This window comes from Thamnophis elegans, chromosome 6 (assembly GCF_009769535.1).
Source record: "Thamnophis elegans isolate rThaEle1 chromosome 6, rThaEle1.pri, whole genome shotgun sequence".
In the NCBI taxonomy this organism is placed as follows: Eukaryota; Metazoa; Chordata; class Lepidosauria; order Squamata; family Colubridae; genus Thamnophis; species Thamnophis elegans.
This window is the reverse complement of record NC_045546.1, coordinates 69,652,435-69,672,202: the sequence shown is the minus strand read 5'-3', so window position 1 is coordinate 69,672,202 and position 19,768 is coordinate 69,652,435. Positions and strand designations below refer to the sequence as shown.

Here is a 19,768-nt window from a genome sequence, read left to right as displayed (position 1 = left end):
ATTTATGAGCCAGGAAAACTCCCTAGTTTGGCTCCTTTATCTATGTTTTCAAGAATGTCCCTAGCTTTGAAGCCAAGAATAGAAGTGAGATGCAGCAATGAGATAACATTCGCAGTAATGCCATCCAGTATTAAGGTTCCAATTTGCTAGGCTAGAAAACAACTCATTTCTGTCATTATACAATAATATAAGCAGAAGCAAATATAGATTCATATTGATTCATATACTCCTTCACTACAAAATACCTTCCCCCTTCCCCTCTAGGCTAACCACAGAGTTTTTCAAGGTTAATTTTACTTACTAATTTGGGAAATAAGTGATTAAGGAGAAACCTACAGCACTTCAAGCCACAACAAATGAAGACATAATTAGTACATTGAACTCCTTTATAGTGTCAAATGTGTATGATCCTTTGATTGAGGCATTATAAGAATATTGTGGAATATGTATAATAACTATGAAGGAGAAGACTTAACAGCTTCGTTCAGCTAGCAAGATGTTCCTAGAGAGTATGAAAATTTACACATCAGTTAGAAGCTTGTAGTAATACTCTTCTTCCACTATTATCTTCAACAAAACTTGTTGCCAGGGAATGCCTTTAATTTAAGAACTGTGGTGGTGCAGTGGTTATAATGCAATACTGTAGGCCAGTGGTTCCCAAAGTGGGTGGTACTGCCCCCTGAGGGGCGATGGGATGACTTTGGGAGACGTTAAGAGGCAAGAGGGGCAGCAGGGGGCTCTAGGAGGCAAGAGAGGTGGTAGAAGAGTGTTGGAGGTGGCCCCCTTGCAGGGCGCAATTCTGGTAGGACAAATTATGGGCAGTTCGGAGAACCGGTAAAATGCACCACAGACTGGCTCCGCCCTCACCTCCCGCTCCTCCCACTCACTCCTTTTCATACCTCGCCTGCCTAGAGGCACAAGTGCTGCTGCTGCTGCTCCCTGGTTCCCTCGCTTATCTCAACCACACAGCCCAGCAGATCTCTGCCTGGTGAGTCTTCCTTTGCTTCTATTCTAGCTATCTCCCCCATGCCCCAGCCAAGGTATCTATTCTTTTCCCAAGCTATTTCCCTCCGTCTGGGCTCTCCCTTGCAGAGCTGAGCCTAGCAATCAGTTTAAAATCCGGGGGTGGGGTGGTGGGGTGTGGCAACAGAGTAGCCAGGAGGAGGGAAAAAAGTTTTTCTTTTTGGCCAAGCTATTTATTTTTTACAAGGAGGAGGAGGGGGGGCAGAGAGGGAGGGAGAGAAAGAGGAGAGAGGAAGGGCGGAAGTCAGAGAGAGAGAGGAAGAAAAGGAGGAAGGAAATTAGAGGGAAAGAGGAAAGAAGTGAGAGAGGGGAGGAGGGAGAAAGAAAGAGAGGGAGAAAGATGGAGAGAGAGGAGAGTAAGAAAGGAGAGTGGGAAGGAGATAGGGAGAGAAAGGGGGGAAGGAGGTAGGAAGAGAAAGAGAGGAAAGAAGAGGGAGAGAGAAGAGGAAGAGAGGTGAGTGAGAGACAACTGAACTTTACTTATGAAAAGGGGTTAATTATGTCAATGGAAGAGATAGGAAACTGCATTAGTGATACATATGTCAATGCGTTGATTTGTACTAAAATGTTTAGCTTAAAAAATTATAAGGAATCACAAATGTAAGTTAAAAGTGTGGAAAATGTATGTGTGGTGACCTTTTGCATGAGTTGCATTGGGAAAAATAAAATAAAACATAATAATTTTTTAAAAAAATGATTCCCCAAAGAGGCTACATTTTGCTAGAGTTGTTCTTTGCTTCCAATCTGTTGACGAAGGGGATTGGACTCCATTGTCTATATTTCCCTTTCCACCCCCATGGTTCTTTAGTGAAAATTATAACCCAAGACCATACAGATCTGTTAAAATGTTCCCATTCTCACTTTCCTTATTGGGAATCCCTAGGTACCATGCAATAATCTCATCAAATAATTCAAGCAAATGTTGGTGCTTTCTTAATTACACCAATGCAAACACAGTGCCCACAATGACTTTGTAAAACGAAACTTTATTTAATTGGTCATCTCATCACGCTTCAGAATCCCAAATGTGCTTTTTCAAGAGGCAACGGTACTTTCTGGTTTTTCTTTGAAGACACTTCTTGGATGAGAAGCAAAACATCTTCAAACAAACATCAGAAAGTCCAGTTGCCTCTTGAAAAGGTATCTTTGGGACAACCATGACCTGGGTGACTGAGAATCTCCCTGTAGACATCAAGCTCCAGAATCCTTGCTTTGCTGCAGAGTAAAGAGCAACATCCAGGTTTATTTGCACAGAGAAGGCAGGCAGGGAGTTGGTAGGGTTTATTTATCCACTTAGCAAAGCCTTAAGCCAGATGTGAACACACACATATTGTAAGTATTCTGATTTTCAGAGCAGGAATGACAGAAGCAGAAAAATCAAAGAAGAAATGTAGACAATATAGTGTGGAATATCTGAAGTATGGATTTATACCAGCATCATCAAACCAGCAGCTGCCACAATGCCTACTGTGTGAAAAAGTATTTTCTAATGAGGCAATGAAGCCTTCCACACTGAACATTTGAAGAAGGTACATCCTGACAAGGCAGACAAGAACCTAACTTTTTTTCAATCACTTCGTGACAACTTCCAAAAGTGTCCAACACTGTCACGCATGTTTTACAATGCTTCCCAACGAAACACTGATGTTTTGCATGCATCATACAACATTACATTGCTGATTGCTAAGTCTGGAAAGCCACATACTATTGGTGAAGAACTCATCCTACCAGCCATTAATGAGGTTCTGAGTATTGTTTTGCATAGGTCTCCACATAATATAATTAAGACAATTCCTCTCAGCAACAATTCAGTGCAAAGATGCATAGATGAAATGGCTGAGAATGTGGAAGATGTATTGTGCAGCATACTACAGACAACAGACTTTGCATTACAGTTGGATGAATCAACTTTGCCAGGCAATGAATCTTTGCTTCTTGCTTATGTGTGCTTTATTAAAGACGAAAGTTTGACTCAAGAGTTATTTGCGAGGCAACTAAAAACAGATACTAAAGGGGAGTCAATATTTCATGTTGTTGAGCAGTTTTTCAAAGACAAGGAAATTCCATTTACCAACATGCTAGCTTGTGCAACTGATGGAGCACCATCCATGACTGGTCGCTACTGTGGGTGCGTTGTTTACTTGAAAAAAGCTGTGCCAAACATCTTTACCATTCACTGTGTCATTCATCGCCAACATCTGGTTGCAAAAAACCTCAGTGATCGCTTTTACAAGTCAATACTGTCATTACTGCAGTTAACAAAATTAAAGTACATGCTTCTCAATGATCGACTATTCAGAGAGCTCTGTGTTGAGAATGATGAAGATTTTGATCGTTTGCTGCTTCATACAGAAGTTTGTTGGCTATCAAAAGGCAACTATGTGAGACACTTCTACAATCTTTTGAACACTGTTGTGGAGTTTTTTGAAGACAAGAATGCTTTGCTCAGTGGTGAACTCAAAGAGATCAGGCATGACATTGCTTATTTATCAGAACTATTTGCAAAGTTCAATGAAGTGAATTTGCAGTTTTAAGGAAATTAGGTCAATTCTTATTAAGGCCAAATCTATCATCTCTACATTTATTTCAAAGTTAAATCTATTCAAGCGCAATATAGGCCGTCACGAGCTATTCCAATTTCCGAGCTAGAAGAGAAAGGGATACAAGATGGTGATCTTTTTGTGACCATTTGGACATGCTGCATAAAGATATGTCTGAGCAATATCAGGATCTTCTTCTGATGGAAATTCCAGAATGGGTGATAAATCCATTTTCAGATACTGAGGAAGATGGGGTAGTGGAGGAACAACTCATGGAACTGCAAAATGACATTGAGCTGAAGCCAAAGTTTAAGAAATCGTACCAAGAGTTTTGGTTACAGAAAGGAATTTCTGATCACTATCCTGCATTATGGACAGTGATTAAGAAGCTCCTTGTTGCACTTCTAAAATCATATTTTGTGGAACATGACTTCAGTGTGGTCATCCAACTTCTCTTCAAGCAAAGAAATCGACTCCAGATTACTGAACGTGGTGATTTAAGACTCCTGCTAAGTGACTTAAAACCAGACATTGGGAAACTGGTATCACTTCATCAAGCCCATCCATCACATTAAGAATTTACTGAACAGTGAAGTAGTTACTAACTTTTACTGAGTTTACTAAGTTACTAGTTACTAAGGTTCTTGATAAATGACTATCAAACTTTGAAAACCTGGTAACACTGGATCATGTTCAACAATTTTGTTGAATTAACATTAACTAAAAAGGTTTTTAAATTGGATTTTGAATAAATGTGCAATTGATTGTTACAGTTTTGAATTTTACTGTTACTATCTTCCTTCCGTCGTGCAAACCACCCAGTCACATGAGCCCCCAACCACTCCCACAGAACCGATAGTAAAAAAAATTGAATTCCACCATTGGGTGGGGGGCACTGAGGATCAGTTTGTAGCACCAAGGAGATGGTGGACTGAAAAGGTTTGCTGTAGGCTAACTCACTGTTCACTCCAAGGGTTTGATTCGGCTCAAGGTTGTCTCAGCTTTCCATCCTTCTGAGGTCAGTAAAATGAGGACCCAGATTGTTGGGGGCAATATGCTGACTCTATAAACTGCAGAGAGAGGTCTGTAAAGCACCATGAAGTAGTATATAAGTGCTACTGCTATTAATCTTTGTTATTTACCAAAATTAACCCTATGCAGGAAAGAGCTGAGAATTAGAATAGAAGCTCTCCTATTACTATATCAAAAGTGAAGAAATTCTGTGTGGCTATCCCTACTGCTACTTTGCCAACCTTTTCTGAAAGGTGCCTTAACTCTTAGCACAAAATGAGCTGGGCAAATCTAAGGCCAATTCTTAGAAGAAAATATTTGTAGATCAAGGTTGAACTCTGTCACTGATGCTCTGGGCTTGGTTATTTTCTTGCAGACATTTCATTACCAAACTAGCACTGATAATATTATCTAATTTGGTAATGAACCAGTTGCAAGAAAACAACCAAGCTCAGAGAGCACCAGGAATCCAAGTGCTAGAGCCAATTGCATGCAACTAAGCATTTACTTCTGACATATTACTGAAACAACTTGCTTTCTGTTCTTCAGGCAGGTGATTCTAACTATATGAGTAGGCATAACCTAGAAAATTGGGAGAATAAAATACAGACTATATTTTCCCTGGCTTGTTTAAAAGTCAATCCTGCCAAACTGAGTTGCCATATTCAAATTTGAGCACAGTAAAATTTGAAAATGGTAAAAAACTAGAAATGAAGCAGACTCAAGAAAGGATCTTATGAGATTCCTCATGTCACATTAATGTCATCCCAGAGACTGGACTCTGTAAGTACCTTATAAATAATAGCAGTAGACTTATATACCGCTTCATAGGGCTTTCAGCCCTCTCTAAGCGGTTTACAGAGAGTCAGCATATTGCTCCCAACAATCCGGGTCCTCATTTTACCCACCTCGGAAGGATGGAAGGCTGAGTCAACCCTGAGCCGGTGAGATTTGAACCGCTGAACTGCTGATCTAGCAGTAGCCTGCAGTGCTGCATTTAACCACTGCGCCACCTCAGCTCAGTAATAACTAAGCAATCAATGATTACTAAAGTCCCTGCGATGACATCTAGTGGTACTATCTGGTTTTCAAATGAGTCTGAACTAAGGCATAATGTTCAATGTAAACAAAGACAGAAAACATTTATTAGTACTCAGAAAACATGCCTTAACAGCATGGAACGCTGTTACCTCCCCACCAAAGGATGTCCCTATTTTTCTACTTGCATTTTTTTACATGTTTTTGAACTGCTAGATTAGCAGAAGCTGGGACAAGTAATGGGAGTTCACTTTGTTACGCAGTGCTAGGGTTTCAAACCGCCAAACTGCAAACCTTTCTTATCAACAAGCTCAGCACCAAGACGGATACCAACCACATATTTCACATCAATATTCTCTGCTCAGCAACAAACCTTTTTTAGATCTGACATGTTTTACCTGCAAAAATCCATAGTGGTAGATTAGCCAAAATTCCTTTCTCCAAATAATTTGTCCCTATAATTCAATTTTGATAGAAGCCACTCATTTTCTGATATCATAATTGTCAATATCTTATTTGTCCTTTATTTGAACATAGGATAATCAACTAAGTTTTATCTTGCTTTCTCTTATTAGACAATAAGCCTAATATTATATGCAATGTAGCTTGATTTTGTGTCACAGCTATTAGGGCATGAAAATAAATTTCAACAGAATTAGATCTGTGGTAATATGCCAAGAATGAGTTATTACATGCATTAATTTTATATAGTTTTAAATAGTTTTTATTAGGCTATATTACTGTAATTTTGCTGTTCCCATCCTTGATCAAATGAATGTATGTGTTCTAGTTCCTTTTATACCAGAAAGTATAAGGAAGAGTCTTAAAATTAGGCTGTTGGTTTGAACTTCAAACTTGACAATTTGGTTGTAAAAAATATGTCACCATTCAAGGAGGCATCGTAGGTGCGTTTTGAATTCAAACCGCACTGACAATTCAAAACACATTAGCAATGTCTCCTCAATGGTGACAAAATGTTTGCAAATTGCCAAGCTCGTTTGTAGCCTAACTACAAACCAAAGCTATTAATTTTCAAACACATTTCAGTCTTAAAATTATTTAGAATGTAAACAACAAAGAACTAAGTGGAAATAAGGAGAAAAGGAGTTCTGCAGTTTTCCACTGGTTGTAAAAAAAGAAGTGTCACGACAAGCTTTGCAAGGGCATATATACAACATGATCTCCAGCTGACTGTGGCCTCCAACAGCTTTAGCAATATGATCCAAGATGAGGTATAATTTGAAACATCTGGATGGCCATAATACCCGTGCTGTGAAGAACAATTAGCCAAATCTTGGCACAGGCAGGTTTTAGATGGGACAGTAATATAAAATCAGAAGCAATGTCATCCCTCATATAAGTAAAGCCAGAATGTTTTATTTCTTATTGTGTTTGGAGAAAAATTAGATATAAAATAAATATGAAGAAAGAAAACCCTATGTTAAGTCTACTTTAGGGTAGACCACTAAGGATTTCTACTATATCTCCCCTGGTTCCTATGCTATTTGTGTTTTAGTTGGTGGGGCTCTAAAGGGATTAGGAAATGACTTGACTCTGGCTCCTTCAAATAGCCATTCCTGCACTGGCAATTACACCAAATTGGGTGAACATATCTGGACTCAAGGTTCTCTGGTAAGTTTCTCTTTGATTGTAGTTGCTGTATGATGCTGTGAAAAGACAGTTGCTTTAAAAAGGTGCAAACATGGACTTTATTCCGGCAGCCCAAAGCACCAAACATAAGTGCTTGTAGCTTACTCTGATGCTTCCGTTACCTGTACAATGAACAGCAAATTTCCACTCTAATTGATTTTTTAAATTTCATACAACAGCCAGGGGTTTGACAGTATCACTGACTAAGGAGACATGAAAAAACCCCAATTGCATTCCAAAATCATTTGGGCCCATCTGGCACAGACCATTTAACTGATGCAATTTGCCTACAGATTACACAATTGATCCGTTTAAGATTAAGTATGGCAAGTGCATAAAACAGAAGGTCTATAGTATTTATTAGTGCATGTCTACAGCCAGATATTAATTAGGATAAAGCTATGTGATTTGAGCAGAGGTCATAACCACACTCTTGAGGAAGATGGGTGATTTAGAAATATGAAATAAGTAAAATCTAAGCATTCAATTCAATAAGCATGTCCTGGTAATATTTGTTTTCAACTGTGTCCCCAACCTAGGATTTAATAGAAACTTTATGCAGAACAAATTTTGGAATTTTTTTACTTTCATTAAACAAATAGCGAGTTTGAAAACATGCTTCACAACCAAATACATCATTCCATTCTTCCCTTTTTCTGTTGGCTATTTTGAATTAAGAGAAGCTGCTTGACATTTTAAACTGCAGAGCAATATGTAACTGGATATACAGCCCCCCCCCCATAATGTTGCTTGATTGGTGTGCGTATGGGGGAGGAAGGTACCTCTGTTGTATTTCTCTACTCTTTACCTATTTGCTAAAGTTAAGGAAGGACTCTGTCAATAGTGACTGTTAACTCTGTGAGCAGGCTAGCAGTTGCAGTTTCTTAGGTTGGTAAAACTGCTGATCATAATTTTGACACTTACTATGGCCATATGTAATGGGGTAGGCAATTATATATCTACCGCTTTTATTTTGGCACATATCCATAGACTGTCCTGAATCATTTTGTGAACTTCATGCCACTTTCCAACAAGCTTTTTACAACATAACCACTGCCCAAATCCAATTCATACTTGCCAGCTCTTTATTAAAACCATACTACTTCAACATTCAGTCTTGGTCTTAGCTATTAACCTTTTATTTGTTAGATTTATAACCCACATATTTGTACAACCCAAGGCGCATACTACACAATACTTTTGCATCCTGTTTTCCTCAAACTTCCATCCTTTGAGATGAGGTAGGCTAAAAGAAAATAACTGCCCCAAAGTCAACCAACTAGTTTCCATGCCTAAGGTAACTCTGGAATTCATTGTCGCCCATCTAACAGTTCATTAAAATGGCTCTGTACTTAGTTTACCTGCATTTTTTCAGCTTTTCCTCCACCCCAATATCTTCAGCCCCTCCTTCTTTCTCCTATGGGAATATGCACTATATGAAGCTAAACTACACTGTTTCCCAGTGGGAGTATATGTCAGGCCTTCAAGACACACCAGCTCAAAAAAAGGCATGGGAGTGATTCTGTGAATGCTCTTTGTTAAGAGTTAGAATAATGATTTGTGACGAATGTATCTTTTCTTTTATGTACACTGAAATATGCATCAAAGACAATTTTTTTGTGGGTCCAACCACACTTGGCCAATAAAGAATTCCATTCCATTCTATAATAGAACCTTGAAAGATTGTTTCAGATTCTCTCTGTCCCATCTTATACTACCATAAAAAAAATCATGTTGAGTTTCCTTCTATCTTAGGCCTGGTTTATTTTTTTCTATCACTTTCCCAATAGTTTCTTACTCCTGCCAACACCCCACTTCCAATATTTCTTTCATACCTTCCCCAAGGTCAGTCCTAAATTCCTTATGTCAAGTTAACAATCCACAGGAGACCACAACTGAATATAGGCTGTTACAGATATACATGCTAGTTGTATAGTCAAGTGGCAACAGGGAATGTGATCAGATCAGTAATTATTGATCAGTTAAGCCTGGTGAAATAATGACCCTTCTCTTATCATCCCAGGGCACTCTCTTGCAGGTCCATTCTGTTTGTGTCCTGCAGATCAGCTCTGGGAAACGGTGAATAAAAGCATGAGAATTCAGTTATTTCAAAAGAAGTACTTTTTCAAGAATGAAACTCTATTTTATGATTGCATCTGTTGAAACACTTGATTTTGACAGATGGCTTAACCAGCATGGATTCAAAACTCTGCATGTCTGTAAAGCCATCGATCAACAGGCTACTATAGATGGCGAGTTTTGCCAGATGGCTAAACCAATGAGTCAAAAACATTTATCAATCATTCACAAATCTGTCAGCACTGCTTTACAACTGTGTAGTTAGCTGCAGATTTGGGAACTGACATGCAAATCAGATTAGCAATGTAAATGGAGAACATAATTAATGACAATAACAGCAAAGCTAGTTCTTTTTGAAAGGACAGCATACTTAAGCCTATGTACATAGCAATAGTGGATAAGAAAAGTACAATGACACAAATCCAGATCTTTAAATCTTAGTTTGTGTGACTAAAATGTGAAATAATATTTTATTACAAAAAAGGGAAAGAAATATCAGACAACTCCAGGTGCTTCACAAACCTGCAGTATTCCATAACATCAAGATATAAGAATATAAATCAGCCTTAGCAGCAGTATAAAATGTCAATTACATGAAATTAAGTATTGTGTTTTTCCAACCTTCTCTTGATCTCCTCTATAAAATGCTCTTGAGGGACATTAACCTAAAAAGCAGATAATAGAGACTTGATTAGTACAACTAATCAAAACAGAATATCTTTACTGAGGAAAATTGAATTGCAAACATGATCTCAGTGTTGTTCGAACAGCTCTAGGGAAGATTATTTTAGAGCAACAGTTCCAAATTGACTCCATTAAATAACACCACCAACCTCTTTCCTAGTCACAACATCCCGAAGTTTCACTACTCCATCATTCAGCTCCTGTTCTCCAATGATGATTGCCAGTGGGATTCCTGTTTCTTCACAATATTGCAGTTGTTCCAGTAGTCTGGGATTTTTTTTATATAACATCTCTGCCTGAAAAATGTTGGTAAGAAATGGAAAGATAAATACTGACATCAGTAAGATATACTACAAAATAATTGGCTCAGATAATTATTTAAGGCATTTAGTAAAAAACTAAGATATTTTTCATCAAACTGAAGGCTGCATAGAGCAATAGCAATAGCGCTTATATACTGCTCTATAGTGCTCTACAGCACTCTTGGAGCAGCTTACAATGTAAGCATATTTCTCCCAACAATCTGGATCCTCATTTTACCAATCTTGGAAGGATGGAAGGCTGATTCAATCTTGAGTTGGTCAGGATCGAACTTGTAATGTGTGGGCAGAGTTAGCTTGCAGTACTACATTCTAACCACAGCTTTCATAAACATCTTACAACTCTGTTTAAGTATTTACCCCTTTTGGATCTTACGAATATTTGGAAAACTTTGCCACTATATATTAAAGCTTTGTGTGAATACTATATAAATAGTATTATGTAATTATAATAATATAAAGTCTAGGTGAACAAATAGCAATATTTCTTTTATTTCATAAATTCAATAGGCGATCTGGCAATGTGAAAAATGTATCATCTCCCTAGCTCAATCAATACAATTAAAGAAATAACTGGTATCACTTTTGTGAGTATTTCATTTGACATTCAGTGCTGCCTTATAAACATCTTATAGATTTAACTCCTCTCAGCACTGTAGGCTTCTCTTCACACAAATGAGACATGCCATGTCCTGCTCTAAAGATATTTCTGAAGACCTTCACAAAAAAAAGTTAATTCATGCTTATCAATGTGGTGAAGGTTATAAAACTAGTTATAAATCACTGCTTTTAAATCAGTGTTAAAGGTTATAAGGGACAGATGAGGAATTAAGACTTAGACTGTGAAACTAACTATAGATTACTCTCACATAATAATATCTCCATAAATACTCTCTTGTGAGAGAGGGTCCTGTGATGCTCTGATGAAGTTACGAGCTATGCTGGTGATAGCATAGTCTACCAGAAGAGTCACACATGTCAGGTAGGCAGGTCTTACAAAAAGAACCAGATTATGTGTATTCATTGACTCACTTAATATTGTGAGAAAACAAAAAAAGAATGCTATACTGGATTGGGTTGCTCTGATGATATGATACATTGCTGGAATTATTTACTGGACACATCATTTTGGACAATAACCCCAGGAAAACTAATGACATTACTGTATATTACATCCCCATAGAGATACTAATAAATTATACCTACCCCGCAGAAATATGTTTGTAAGTTTAGTTTGTAAGTTTGGGCAGAGTTTTAAGTCAAGCTGTCGAAGAAAGGCACTAATTTACCTGATTACATAAGAGACAGCCAAAAACAAGTATCGATGCAAGTCAAAAATTGGAACTTATTGAAGCAAAACATAAATATTGAAATAATACAATAAAAACATGAATATTATGCTAGCAAGGAAAAGCATTACATGGTCAATTTCTACAAAGGATAAAGGGAAAAATGGATAAAGATGAAACCTGACAATGGCTTACAACTAGATCATTAAAAAAAGAAGTGGTTTTGGCTGTTTAAGAGCAAGTTATTAATGCAATCAAAGCCAAATTGAAAAATCATCAAATAATTCAAAGTGTAGATTGTTTAAAGACAAAAGAAACAGTAGATCATATACTCATGCAAAAACATTGTAAAAACTGATTACAAATAATAACACAACACAATTGCCAAAATGATTCAGTGACACATCATATATCAATAATGAAAAATGGATGGAAACACAGCATTAAAAGAGGAAAATAAGCAACTTAAAATATTGTGGGTTTTCCAAATATGAACTGGTAAAATCTTGGCCATAACACAGGGCTTTTAACTGAGGTTGAAAAGAAGAAAGTGTGGGTAATTGATGTAGTAATATCAGGAGATAGTAGAATACAAGACAAAGAATTAACACAAAGCATCAAAATCTGAAAATTGAAAGATTATGGTCATGATGGTCTGAGTAGTTATCCTTGCACTGGGTGTCATGTCAAAAATGTTCAATAGCACTTAGAAAATCTGCAATTTGATAAAATTTCTATCAATCAATTACAAAAGGCCACACTGCATCAATTCGCACATGTACTAACAATATACTATGACATCTAGGTGTCAACTCGCGAAGCATTCCTGACCTGCTCTCGAGTTGCCGTAGGCAGGGGAACAGGAAAACCAAGCCTCGCAGCTGTATTGAGGAACTTGCATTTCAGTTCAAAATAAAGCACATTCCAGCGGCAACGTCATGGTCATCTTCAGGGGGAGCCACAGTGGCTGGAGGAAGTGACTTCTACAACCCGCAAAATCGCTTTGTTGGGGAATGTGATTGATCACACACTTTGGGGGAGGGGGAAAGAGGGTCAGAGCCAAGTCGTGAATTAAGTGAGGGAAGAGTTGGCTTCACTAGGTGTGCGCTGACATGAAGCTCCTAATAAATAACTGGATTTCTTCTGAAGCTTGGCTTGAGGCTCATGATTTAATTAGGGCATTGGTCGGAACCCTGACACTAGGTTCTTGGGAAGAACTCAATGTGTGCAAAGCCCAACACTAGCTAAAAAACTGCCAGCTGTGATTTCACATTTTTGTGTATATAATCATAGTAATAGGTGCCTTGGATGTAATTCTAAAACATCTGCAACACCACCTAAAAATCATTGGTGATAAAAATCACCTTCAGTCAATTTTAACTTACAGCCTATGTCAATACCCTTAACACCACATAACAACATCTGCCCTTCCTTGGTCTTCAAAAGATTTTGGTAGGTAGACAAAAATGCCAAATCCAATCTAAACTTCTGACTGACTCTGTGATATATTAGTTATATATTAATGGTGGCTAGAATGCAATATTGCAGGTTAACTCTGCTGACTGTCAGCAATTCAATCCTAACGGGCTCAATGTTGACTCTGTCTTCCATCCTTCCGAGGTCAGTAAATGAGGACCCAGATTGTTGGGGACAGTATGCTGACTCTAAAATCACGTAGAGAAGGCTGTAAAGCATTAAGAAGCCGTATATAAGCCTAAGTGCTATTGCTATATCCCATCAACTCTCAGTGTTTCTATAATTGTTAGAAACATTTCAGAACAAAAGGCATCAGAAAACCCACGAATAAGAGAACAAGCAATAGTAGAAAAAACAAAACTGATTCCAGCGTCCCAAAAGATGGCATTGTTTAATCAATGGAATCTGAAGCACACCAATTCTGCTAGATTGAAGTAGCTGAGCAGATATTGTGGGGCACAGGAAGTCTCTCAAGAAATGTACATTCATTGGAAAAGATATGCAAACATTCAAAAAATCTGAAAGGGAGTAAATAATTTTTCACAGAAATATATGCTATAAATATATGCTAAATATAAAACTATAGCTTGAGGGTTTACACTAATGCAGGTGTATATAGCCTGCGATGTGGTTAGATCTGGCCCATGGAGCCACCCTGGAAACAGCGAAGGACCGGCCCACGGTGCCTCGGACCGGCCCAGGCTGATCAGGCGTTGATCTACAACCTGGTGGCAGCCATCTAGGCCAGAATGTGATCAGCCTTAGATCCATGGGGCTGCCCTGGAGCCAGCAAGGGCCTGCCTCCACCCTGCCCCCTAGGAATGCACACATGGTGAGCATGCAGGGCCTGACAACCCTGGGGACCGTCTTGCCCTGTAGGCTGACTTCGCTCTGAGTACTTCCCTTTCACCGAGGATGCCAATGCTTGCTGCCTCCTGTGCACATGCCCAGCGGGAAGGGCTGAGGCAGCGGGGAGGTCTCTTGATGGTTCCAGGGCAGCTACCTGGGTCAGATCTAAGGCTGACCATGTTTAGAATTGGAAAGCTGCCACAAGTTATAGATCAGTGCCTGGTTGGCCTGGGCTGGGCCAAAGTGACACAGGTCAGTCTTTTGCTGTTTCCAGGGGGAGAGTTTGGTAGAGTTGCCGGTGGGCTGTGCCTTTCCCATGCGGGGGCTGGAGCAGTCCCAGTGAAAGGGAAGCCTTGTGGGCTACTAGGCCAGGGACGAGGGGAGAGACTAGCAGTGCTTCCCTTTTAATGGGACAGCCCCCGCCCCCAGTTGTAAAGCTCGTTGCCAGCGCCTGCCCCCGGTACCTATGGGCTCCTACATCTTTTGAACGTGCCAGGTAGGAAGTCCACTGGCAAAGCTGATCCAGGTTTCCTGATCTGCAGGCAAAGGAAAGGCGGCCAGAGCCTTGCCCCATGCCCTGCGCTCCGTAACATTGCCCGTGGATGGGGCTTGGCCAGGGTCATCTGCAGGCAAGACTGCAGGCTGTCGCATCTGGAGGGCACCACGAGCCAGAGGTGAATATGAGGTGAGCTGGAAGGGTTGCGCCCCGGCCTGGCACTTGGGTGGGTAGATCGGAACGAGACTGGAGTCTTGGCATCTGGCGAGGGAGCCTCTGGGGGTTCCACCACAAAACTGCGTTCGACTAAAGGGCGCTCGATGAAACCGCGTACCTGACGTCATCACAGCGCGACAACAGCGCGGAGAAAAAAAGCACGCTGTAAACGCTAAACCTAAAATTAACCCCTAAACCTAAACCTAACCCCCCTAAACCTAATCCTAAACCTAACCCTAAACCTAACCCTTAACCTAACCCTAAACCTAACGCTAAACCTAATCCTAACCCTTAACCTAACCCTAAACCTAACCCTAACCCTTAACCTAACCCTAAACCTAACCCTTAACCTAACCCTAAACCTAACCCTAAACCTAACCCTTAACCTAACCCTTACCTTAACTTGAATCGGCTTGCTTTCAAAGCGCTATTTAAAGCACCCTTCTTTCTCCGCGCTCGCTGTTGTCGCTCTGCTGATGACGTCAGCGATGTGGTTTAATCGGGCGCGCTTTAGTCGAGCGCGGTTTTGTCGTGCCACGGCCTCTGGGCACGTGCAGTGTCCCTCGCTTTCTTCGCCTGGGTCAGGGTCTGCAGCTGAGAAGCCTGGCTGTGGTTTTCCAATGGGGGATGGTCCCAGTGAAAGGGAAGCCTCGCAGAGTGCGAGGTCAGGCCAACGATTGGGGCATGGAGGCTTTGTTGCAGATGTGGCACTGATCTACAACCCCAAGTCTGAACACAGTCAGCCTTAGATCTAACTCGAGAGGCCGCTCCGCCACCTCTACAACACAGGCATGCTCACAGAAGGCGGTGTGCGTGGGGCCTGGCATCTTGCCCCACAGGCTGACTGTGTTCTGAGCACTCTCCTTTCATTCTGGACGCACGCATGCACTGTCCCCTGTGTGCACACCCACGGTGTAGGGCCAAGGTGGCAGGGTGGTCTCTCAGTGTCTCCAGGTTGGATCTAAGGGTTGACCATATTCCAGTCTGAATGGCTGAATCAAGTTGTAGATCAGCATCACGCCTCCATTCCCTGCTCCCTGGCCTAGCCTTGCAGCCCTCTTTTGCTACAGTATTTTTTTTTTTTTTGCAGTACTGCATATACTGCAGGACATTGGTGCTTGTGCATGGCTGAGTAGGGTGCCGGGTGGTGGTGGTGGTTGTTGAACAGTACTGCATGGACTGCAATAGAGGGAATGGATAAAAAAGGGAAGTCATCGCAGGCAATGGGCAGGCAACAATGGGCAGGGGCTTCCCATTTTGACCTCTCCCCACTGCCATTGCTTCTGTGCCTAGACTCCAGCCTAAAACTGAACCGCCACTTTGGCTGCCCCCCCCCCTTGCCCCAGCACTGTTCGACCCCTCAGGCACCCTCCCCAGGTGTGCTCAAGCACCGATGCTGGTTCCCCCAGGCTTTGGCGCTCAAACTGGTTCATTATTCCCAGCTTTGTCTGGCCCATCACAGGTGCCCCTTGACGTGAGCAATACTGAGCGGGCCAGGTTGAGTTGGCCATGCCCAACCGTCACATGACCATTCAGCCACACCCACCTGGCCCTTTCAGGGCAACCATAATGTTGATCCATCACTCAATGAATTGAGTTTGACACCCCTGCAGTAGAGTAATAATTTCTCAGTATTACCTTGATGCCAGAATTCCATAATTCAGATATTAACTTCATTCTGATTGTAAGGAAATTTTTCTGGGGAGTTGCCACCAATACTTGTGTCTCTGTTGTGCGGATCTTCTCCTTGGCCATCTCAGAAAAAAGAGAAAAAAAATCAGCATTATAAGCAGAACTAATTAAAATTTGCAAACAAGCTCTGCTTGAACTGGACTTAATTATTGTTGGAAATATTCTTCAGACAGTTTCAGTTTTAGAAATTTCCACTTATTTCCAAAATATGGATATTATAAACAGCTTGTTTATAGAGACAGTGCCTTATTTCTCTTATATAAAGCAGTTGATTCTTGTAAGAGCCGAGGTGGCGCAGTGGTTCGGGTGCAGTACTGCAGGCCACTTCAGCTGACTGTTATCTGCAGTTCAGCGGTTCTAATCTCACCGGCTCAAGGTTGACTCAGCCTTCCATCCTTCCGAGGTGGGTGAAATGAGGACCCAGACTGTGGGGGCGATATGCTGACTCTGTAAACCGCTTAGAGAGGGCTGAAAGCCCTATGAAGCAGTATATAAGTCTAACTGCTATTGCTATTTATTGATGGACGGAGAATTTAAAGCTTATTTTTCCTGTGTGGAACACTGCAAAATTAAAGCTGTGAGAATAATGAAGATGACCTTGAAAGAAATATGAAAGAACCAATATCCAGGCATGAAGGACTGAAATGTTATTTAAACCATGGGAAGAAAATTTTTGCAAGTAACTCAAGTAAACACCTCCCTTATACTCAATGGAGTATAAGAAAGAAGGAAAGTAAAGCACAATCAGACTCACAAGAGTCTGTTATTATAGCCTACCTCAATAAAATATAATTAGATCTAGTTTTCTGTGGAACTGATTTTGGTATGGTCCACTTCAGAATTCTCCAAACATTTCAGTCTGAAGGCCACATTGGACATTTTGCAAACATTTGAGAGGCCAGAGGAAAAAAACCCAATTCTTGATTTTATAAAATAATAATTTAATGAATGTGTTTTATTTTGCTCAACGTGATATGATTCACAGCAACAGCAAAAAAAAAGAAACCTATTAACTACAAAGAAACAATGTTGTTCTTGTGATATGATATAAGAAAAACTTCAAACATAAGCAAATACTGAAGAAATAATAAATTAATAACTGCAGATGAGAAAAGAAGGCTATTCTTTTTTCAATAAATGTTATTTATCGGGGCTTAAAAGTTTACAAATTTACAATAAATGTGAATTTGCACATAAAACAAAAACAGAAAAGCTATGCTGGAATCACTCTTTCCCTCTTTGTAAGCAAAGGAAGCAACCTTCCAGCCAGCTAGAATTGGACGACGCACAGTGGCCAGATGGGTATGGCTGGGTGGTTGCAGCCAGGTTGCTGCAACTAGATGGGGGTGATGGGGTGGATGTGGCGTGGCTGACTTGATATGGCCAGGTGGATGTGGCTTGGTAGACATGGCTGGGTAGGTGCAGCTGGTTTCACCTCTCTGACTTGGGCTGGCTGGGCTGGCATGGAACAAGTCATACCAGCTAACTCGACTGGGGGCAACTCGGCACCCCACAAGCTCCTTGCCTCCCCAAACTGCTGGCAGCCAAGCGTATGTGCGCATGCACACACACGCACTGCATTCCAAGCTTGAAATCGTTTATTCACATCTGAGTTGGCAAGCTACCAATCATGCCTGGGCTTGGGGAGAAGGACCTCTCCTTCATCGATGGATAAAAGTCCCAAACGTGGAATGTTGTGTGTGTGTACACACCCATGTGCACACACTTGGTTGCCAGAAGTTTGGGAGGCAAGGAGCTTGTGGGGCACTGAGTTGTTCCCACGTTGAGTTAGCCAGTACGACTTGTTCTGTGCCAACCTAGCCTTCTGAATCAGCAGGGACAAGTCAGCTACACCTTCCTAGCCATGCCCACCTGGCTGGACAGAGTCAGCTGCATCAAGTGACTATCATCGAACTGGCCACATCGACCATGCCCACCCAGCCACGCCCACCTGGCTGTTGTGAGTCATCATAGCCAGCTTCCTCTTCCTTGTCTGGCTGCCCTGACTTTGAATTGGGCTTTCTTTGTGAGGGGGCGAGGAGAGGGGAAAATGATCCAAAGGATCTAACCCCCTGCAAAGAAAGCAACTCTCCAGCTGGCTGAAAGCTGGGAATAATTTTAAAGGGAAAGTTATTTCCCCCTTCCTCATCCAGAAACCCTCCAGCTGATTTGAGTGTGTGCACAGGTGCGCGCGCACACACACACACACCTCCTCCAAACAGTGGTGAATACAACCTTGCTTTTTCTCCCTGTGCTGTTTGGAAAGGATCAGAGCACAGTATGTGGGAGGAACTGGTAGGCCGGAAGGAACCTTCCGGAGGGCTAGATGTAGCCCCCAGGCCATAGTTTGGAGAACTAGCTTGACATCAATTCATTTACTCTGAATTATTTAGAAGGGAAGAGGAATTGCATCCTGGATAATAAAGGATGTTTTTCAGAATATTTACCAGAATAACGCTTTTAAAACTTTTTAAAAATTCATCATCCTTCCCCCTTTCTTGCTTTGTTCTAATTTACTTTGTCTAGTGCCCATTTGCCTAGCCAGTCTCTATACCATCTACTGCTTCTCTGCCCAGTACTATGGTACTATCCTGCCTGCCTACTGGATCTTTTATATTAAGGATTGCTCTTTTTTTAATTGAAAAATTTAAACCCAAACAGCTTGTAAATTAATCTGGATGCAATGTAAATGTCTATAATGTTAGAATAAGAAATAAGACCTTTTTAAAAAGCTAACATTGGAATAGATTAGAAAAATGGGGATAATGTGTTCTAAGCCATCTTATTTATTTATTCATTTTTTTGTTATTTTAACAGGTGATTCAGTAATGGAATTTTTGAGCTATGACTGCTTACAAAAATCTAATTTCTGCTTGGAATGAGGAGCTGATGTTGCAATGACACGATGTGTGATTTTGGAGCTCCAAGATCGCAGTTGATACTTTTGCTGCTGGACAGTCCTTTTGGACCTAAACCGTCCCGAAGAGACGGTCACAGGGAAGAGTATGTCCTGCTGATCTCAGGGATAACGCAAAGTCCCTGATTGATCCAGGAGAATCTCTTTTTGCCGGCGACAGAAGCACAGCCATTGAAGCTGCTGAAGTTGGGACAGTTCCAGAATGGGAGGAAAACGGAAAAAGAAAGTGTGTCCATCTGGTGAGGAAATCGTATTATTATAAAAGAGACTACCCCCCCCCCAAAATAAAGCTAAATTAAATTTAAAAACAGAAGAGAACAAGCTGTGAAATTAAGCTACATTAGACAGTGTGTTATCCTTTTTTAAAAATTTTCCTTCACGAATGGAACTTTGCAAATGTTTCCTATTCTTTAAATTGAACAGCTTAGTTTTTCTTCTTTTACTTTTTATATTCTTTTTTTATACCTATGGATTAAAATCTTTTTCCT

General features: G+C 40.7%; 2 protein-coding genes across 5 annotated transcripts in view; one reads left to right on the top strand and one right to left on the bottom strand.

Annotated features, from left to right (window-relative positions):
• The first annotated feature begins 591 nt into the window (after positions 1 to 591).
• Positions 592 to 19,352, top strand: LOC116509973 (protein ZBED8-like). 2 transcript variants are annotated; one of them, XR_004255584.1, is made up of 2 exons: positions 592 to 988; positions 19,181 to 19,352. XR_004255584.1 is itself a non-coding variant. In XM_032219292.1 (2 exons), the coding sequence occupies exon 2, from the start codon at positions 2,637 to 2,639 to the stop codon at positions 3,555 to 3,557; it is 921 nt and encodes a 306-aa protein (XP_032075183.1). In that variant the 5' UTR covers positions 592 to 988; positions 2,376 to 2,636; the 3' UTR covers positions 3,558 to 3,736. The 2 variants fall into 2 exon arrangements, 1 of the variants encoding a protein (XP_032075183.1); XM_032219292.1 differs by lacking the exon at positions 19,181 to 19,352 and adding an exon at positions 2,376 to 3,736.
• The window catches only part of LOC116509972 (histidine--tRNA ligase, cytoplasmic-like), a 34,286-nt gene continuing 23,145 nt past the window's right edge, over positions 8,628 to 19,768 (bottom strand). For 2 of the 3 annotated variants that reach the window (XM_032219289.1, XM_032219291.1), the window contains 3 exons: positions 16,310 to 16,426; positions 10,175 to 10,321; positions 8,628 to 10,006 (listed from right to left, as the gene is read on the bottom strand). In XM_032219289.1, the coding sequence (XP_032075180.1) occupies positions 9,941 to 10,006; positions 10,175 to 10,321; positions 16,310 to 16,426 (330 nt within the window). In that variant the 3' untranslated portion in view covers positions 8,628 to 9,940. The remainder of the gene's footprint in view (positions 10,007 to 10,174; positions 10,322 to 16,309; positions 16,427 to 19,768) is intronic. The other variant, XM_032219290.1, reaches the window with a different exon arrangement.

Excerpts from the sequence above, each read along its gene's own strand:
- LOC116509973 (XM_032219292.1), top strand. The coding sequence starts at position 2,637 with ATGTTTTACAATGCTTCCCAACGAAACACTGATGTTTTGCATGCATCA.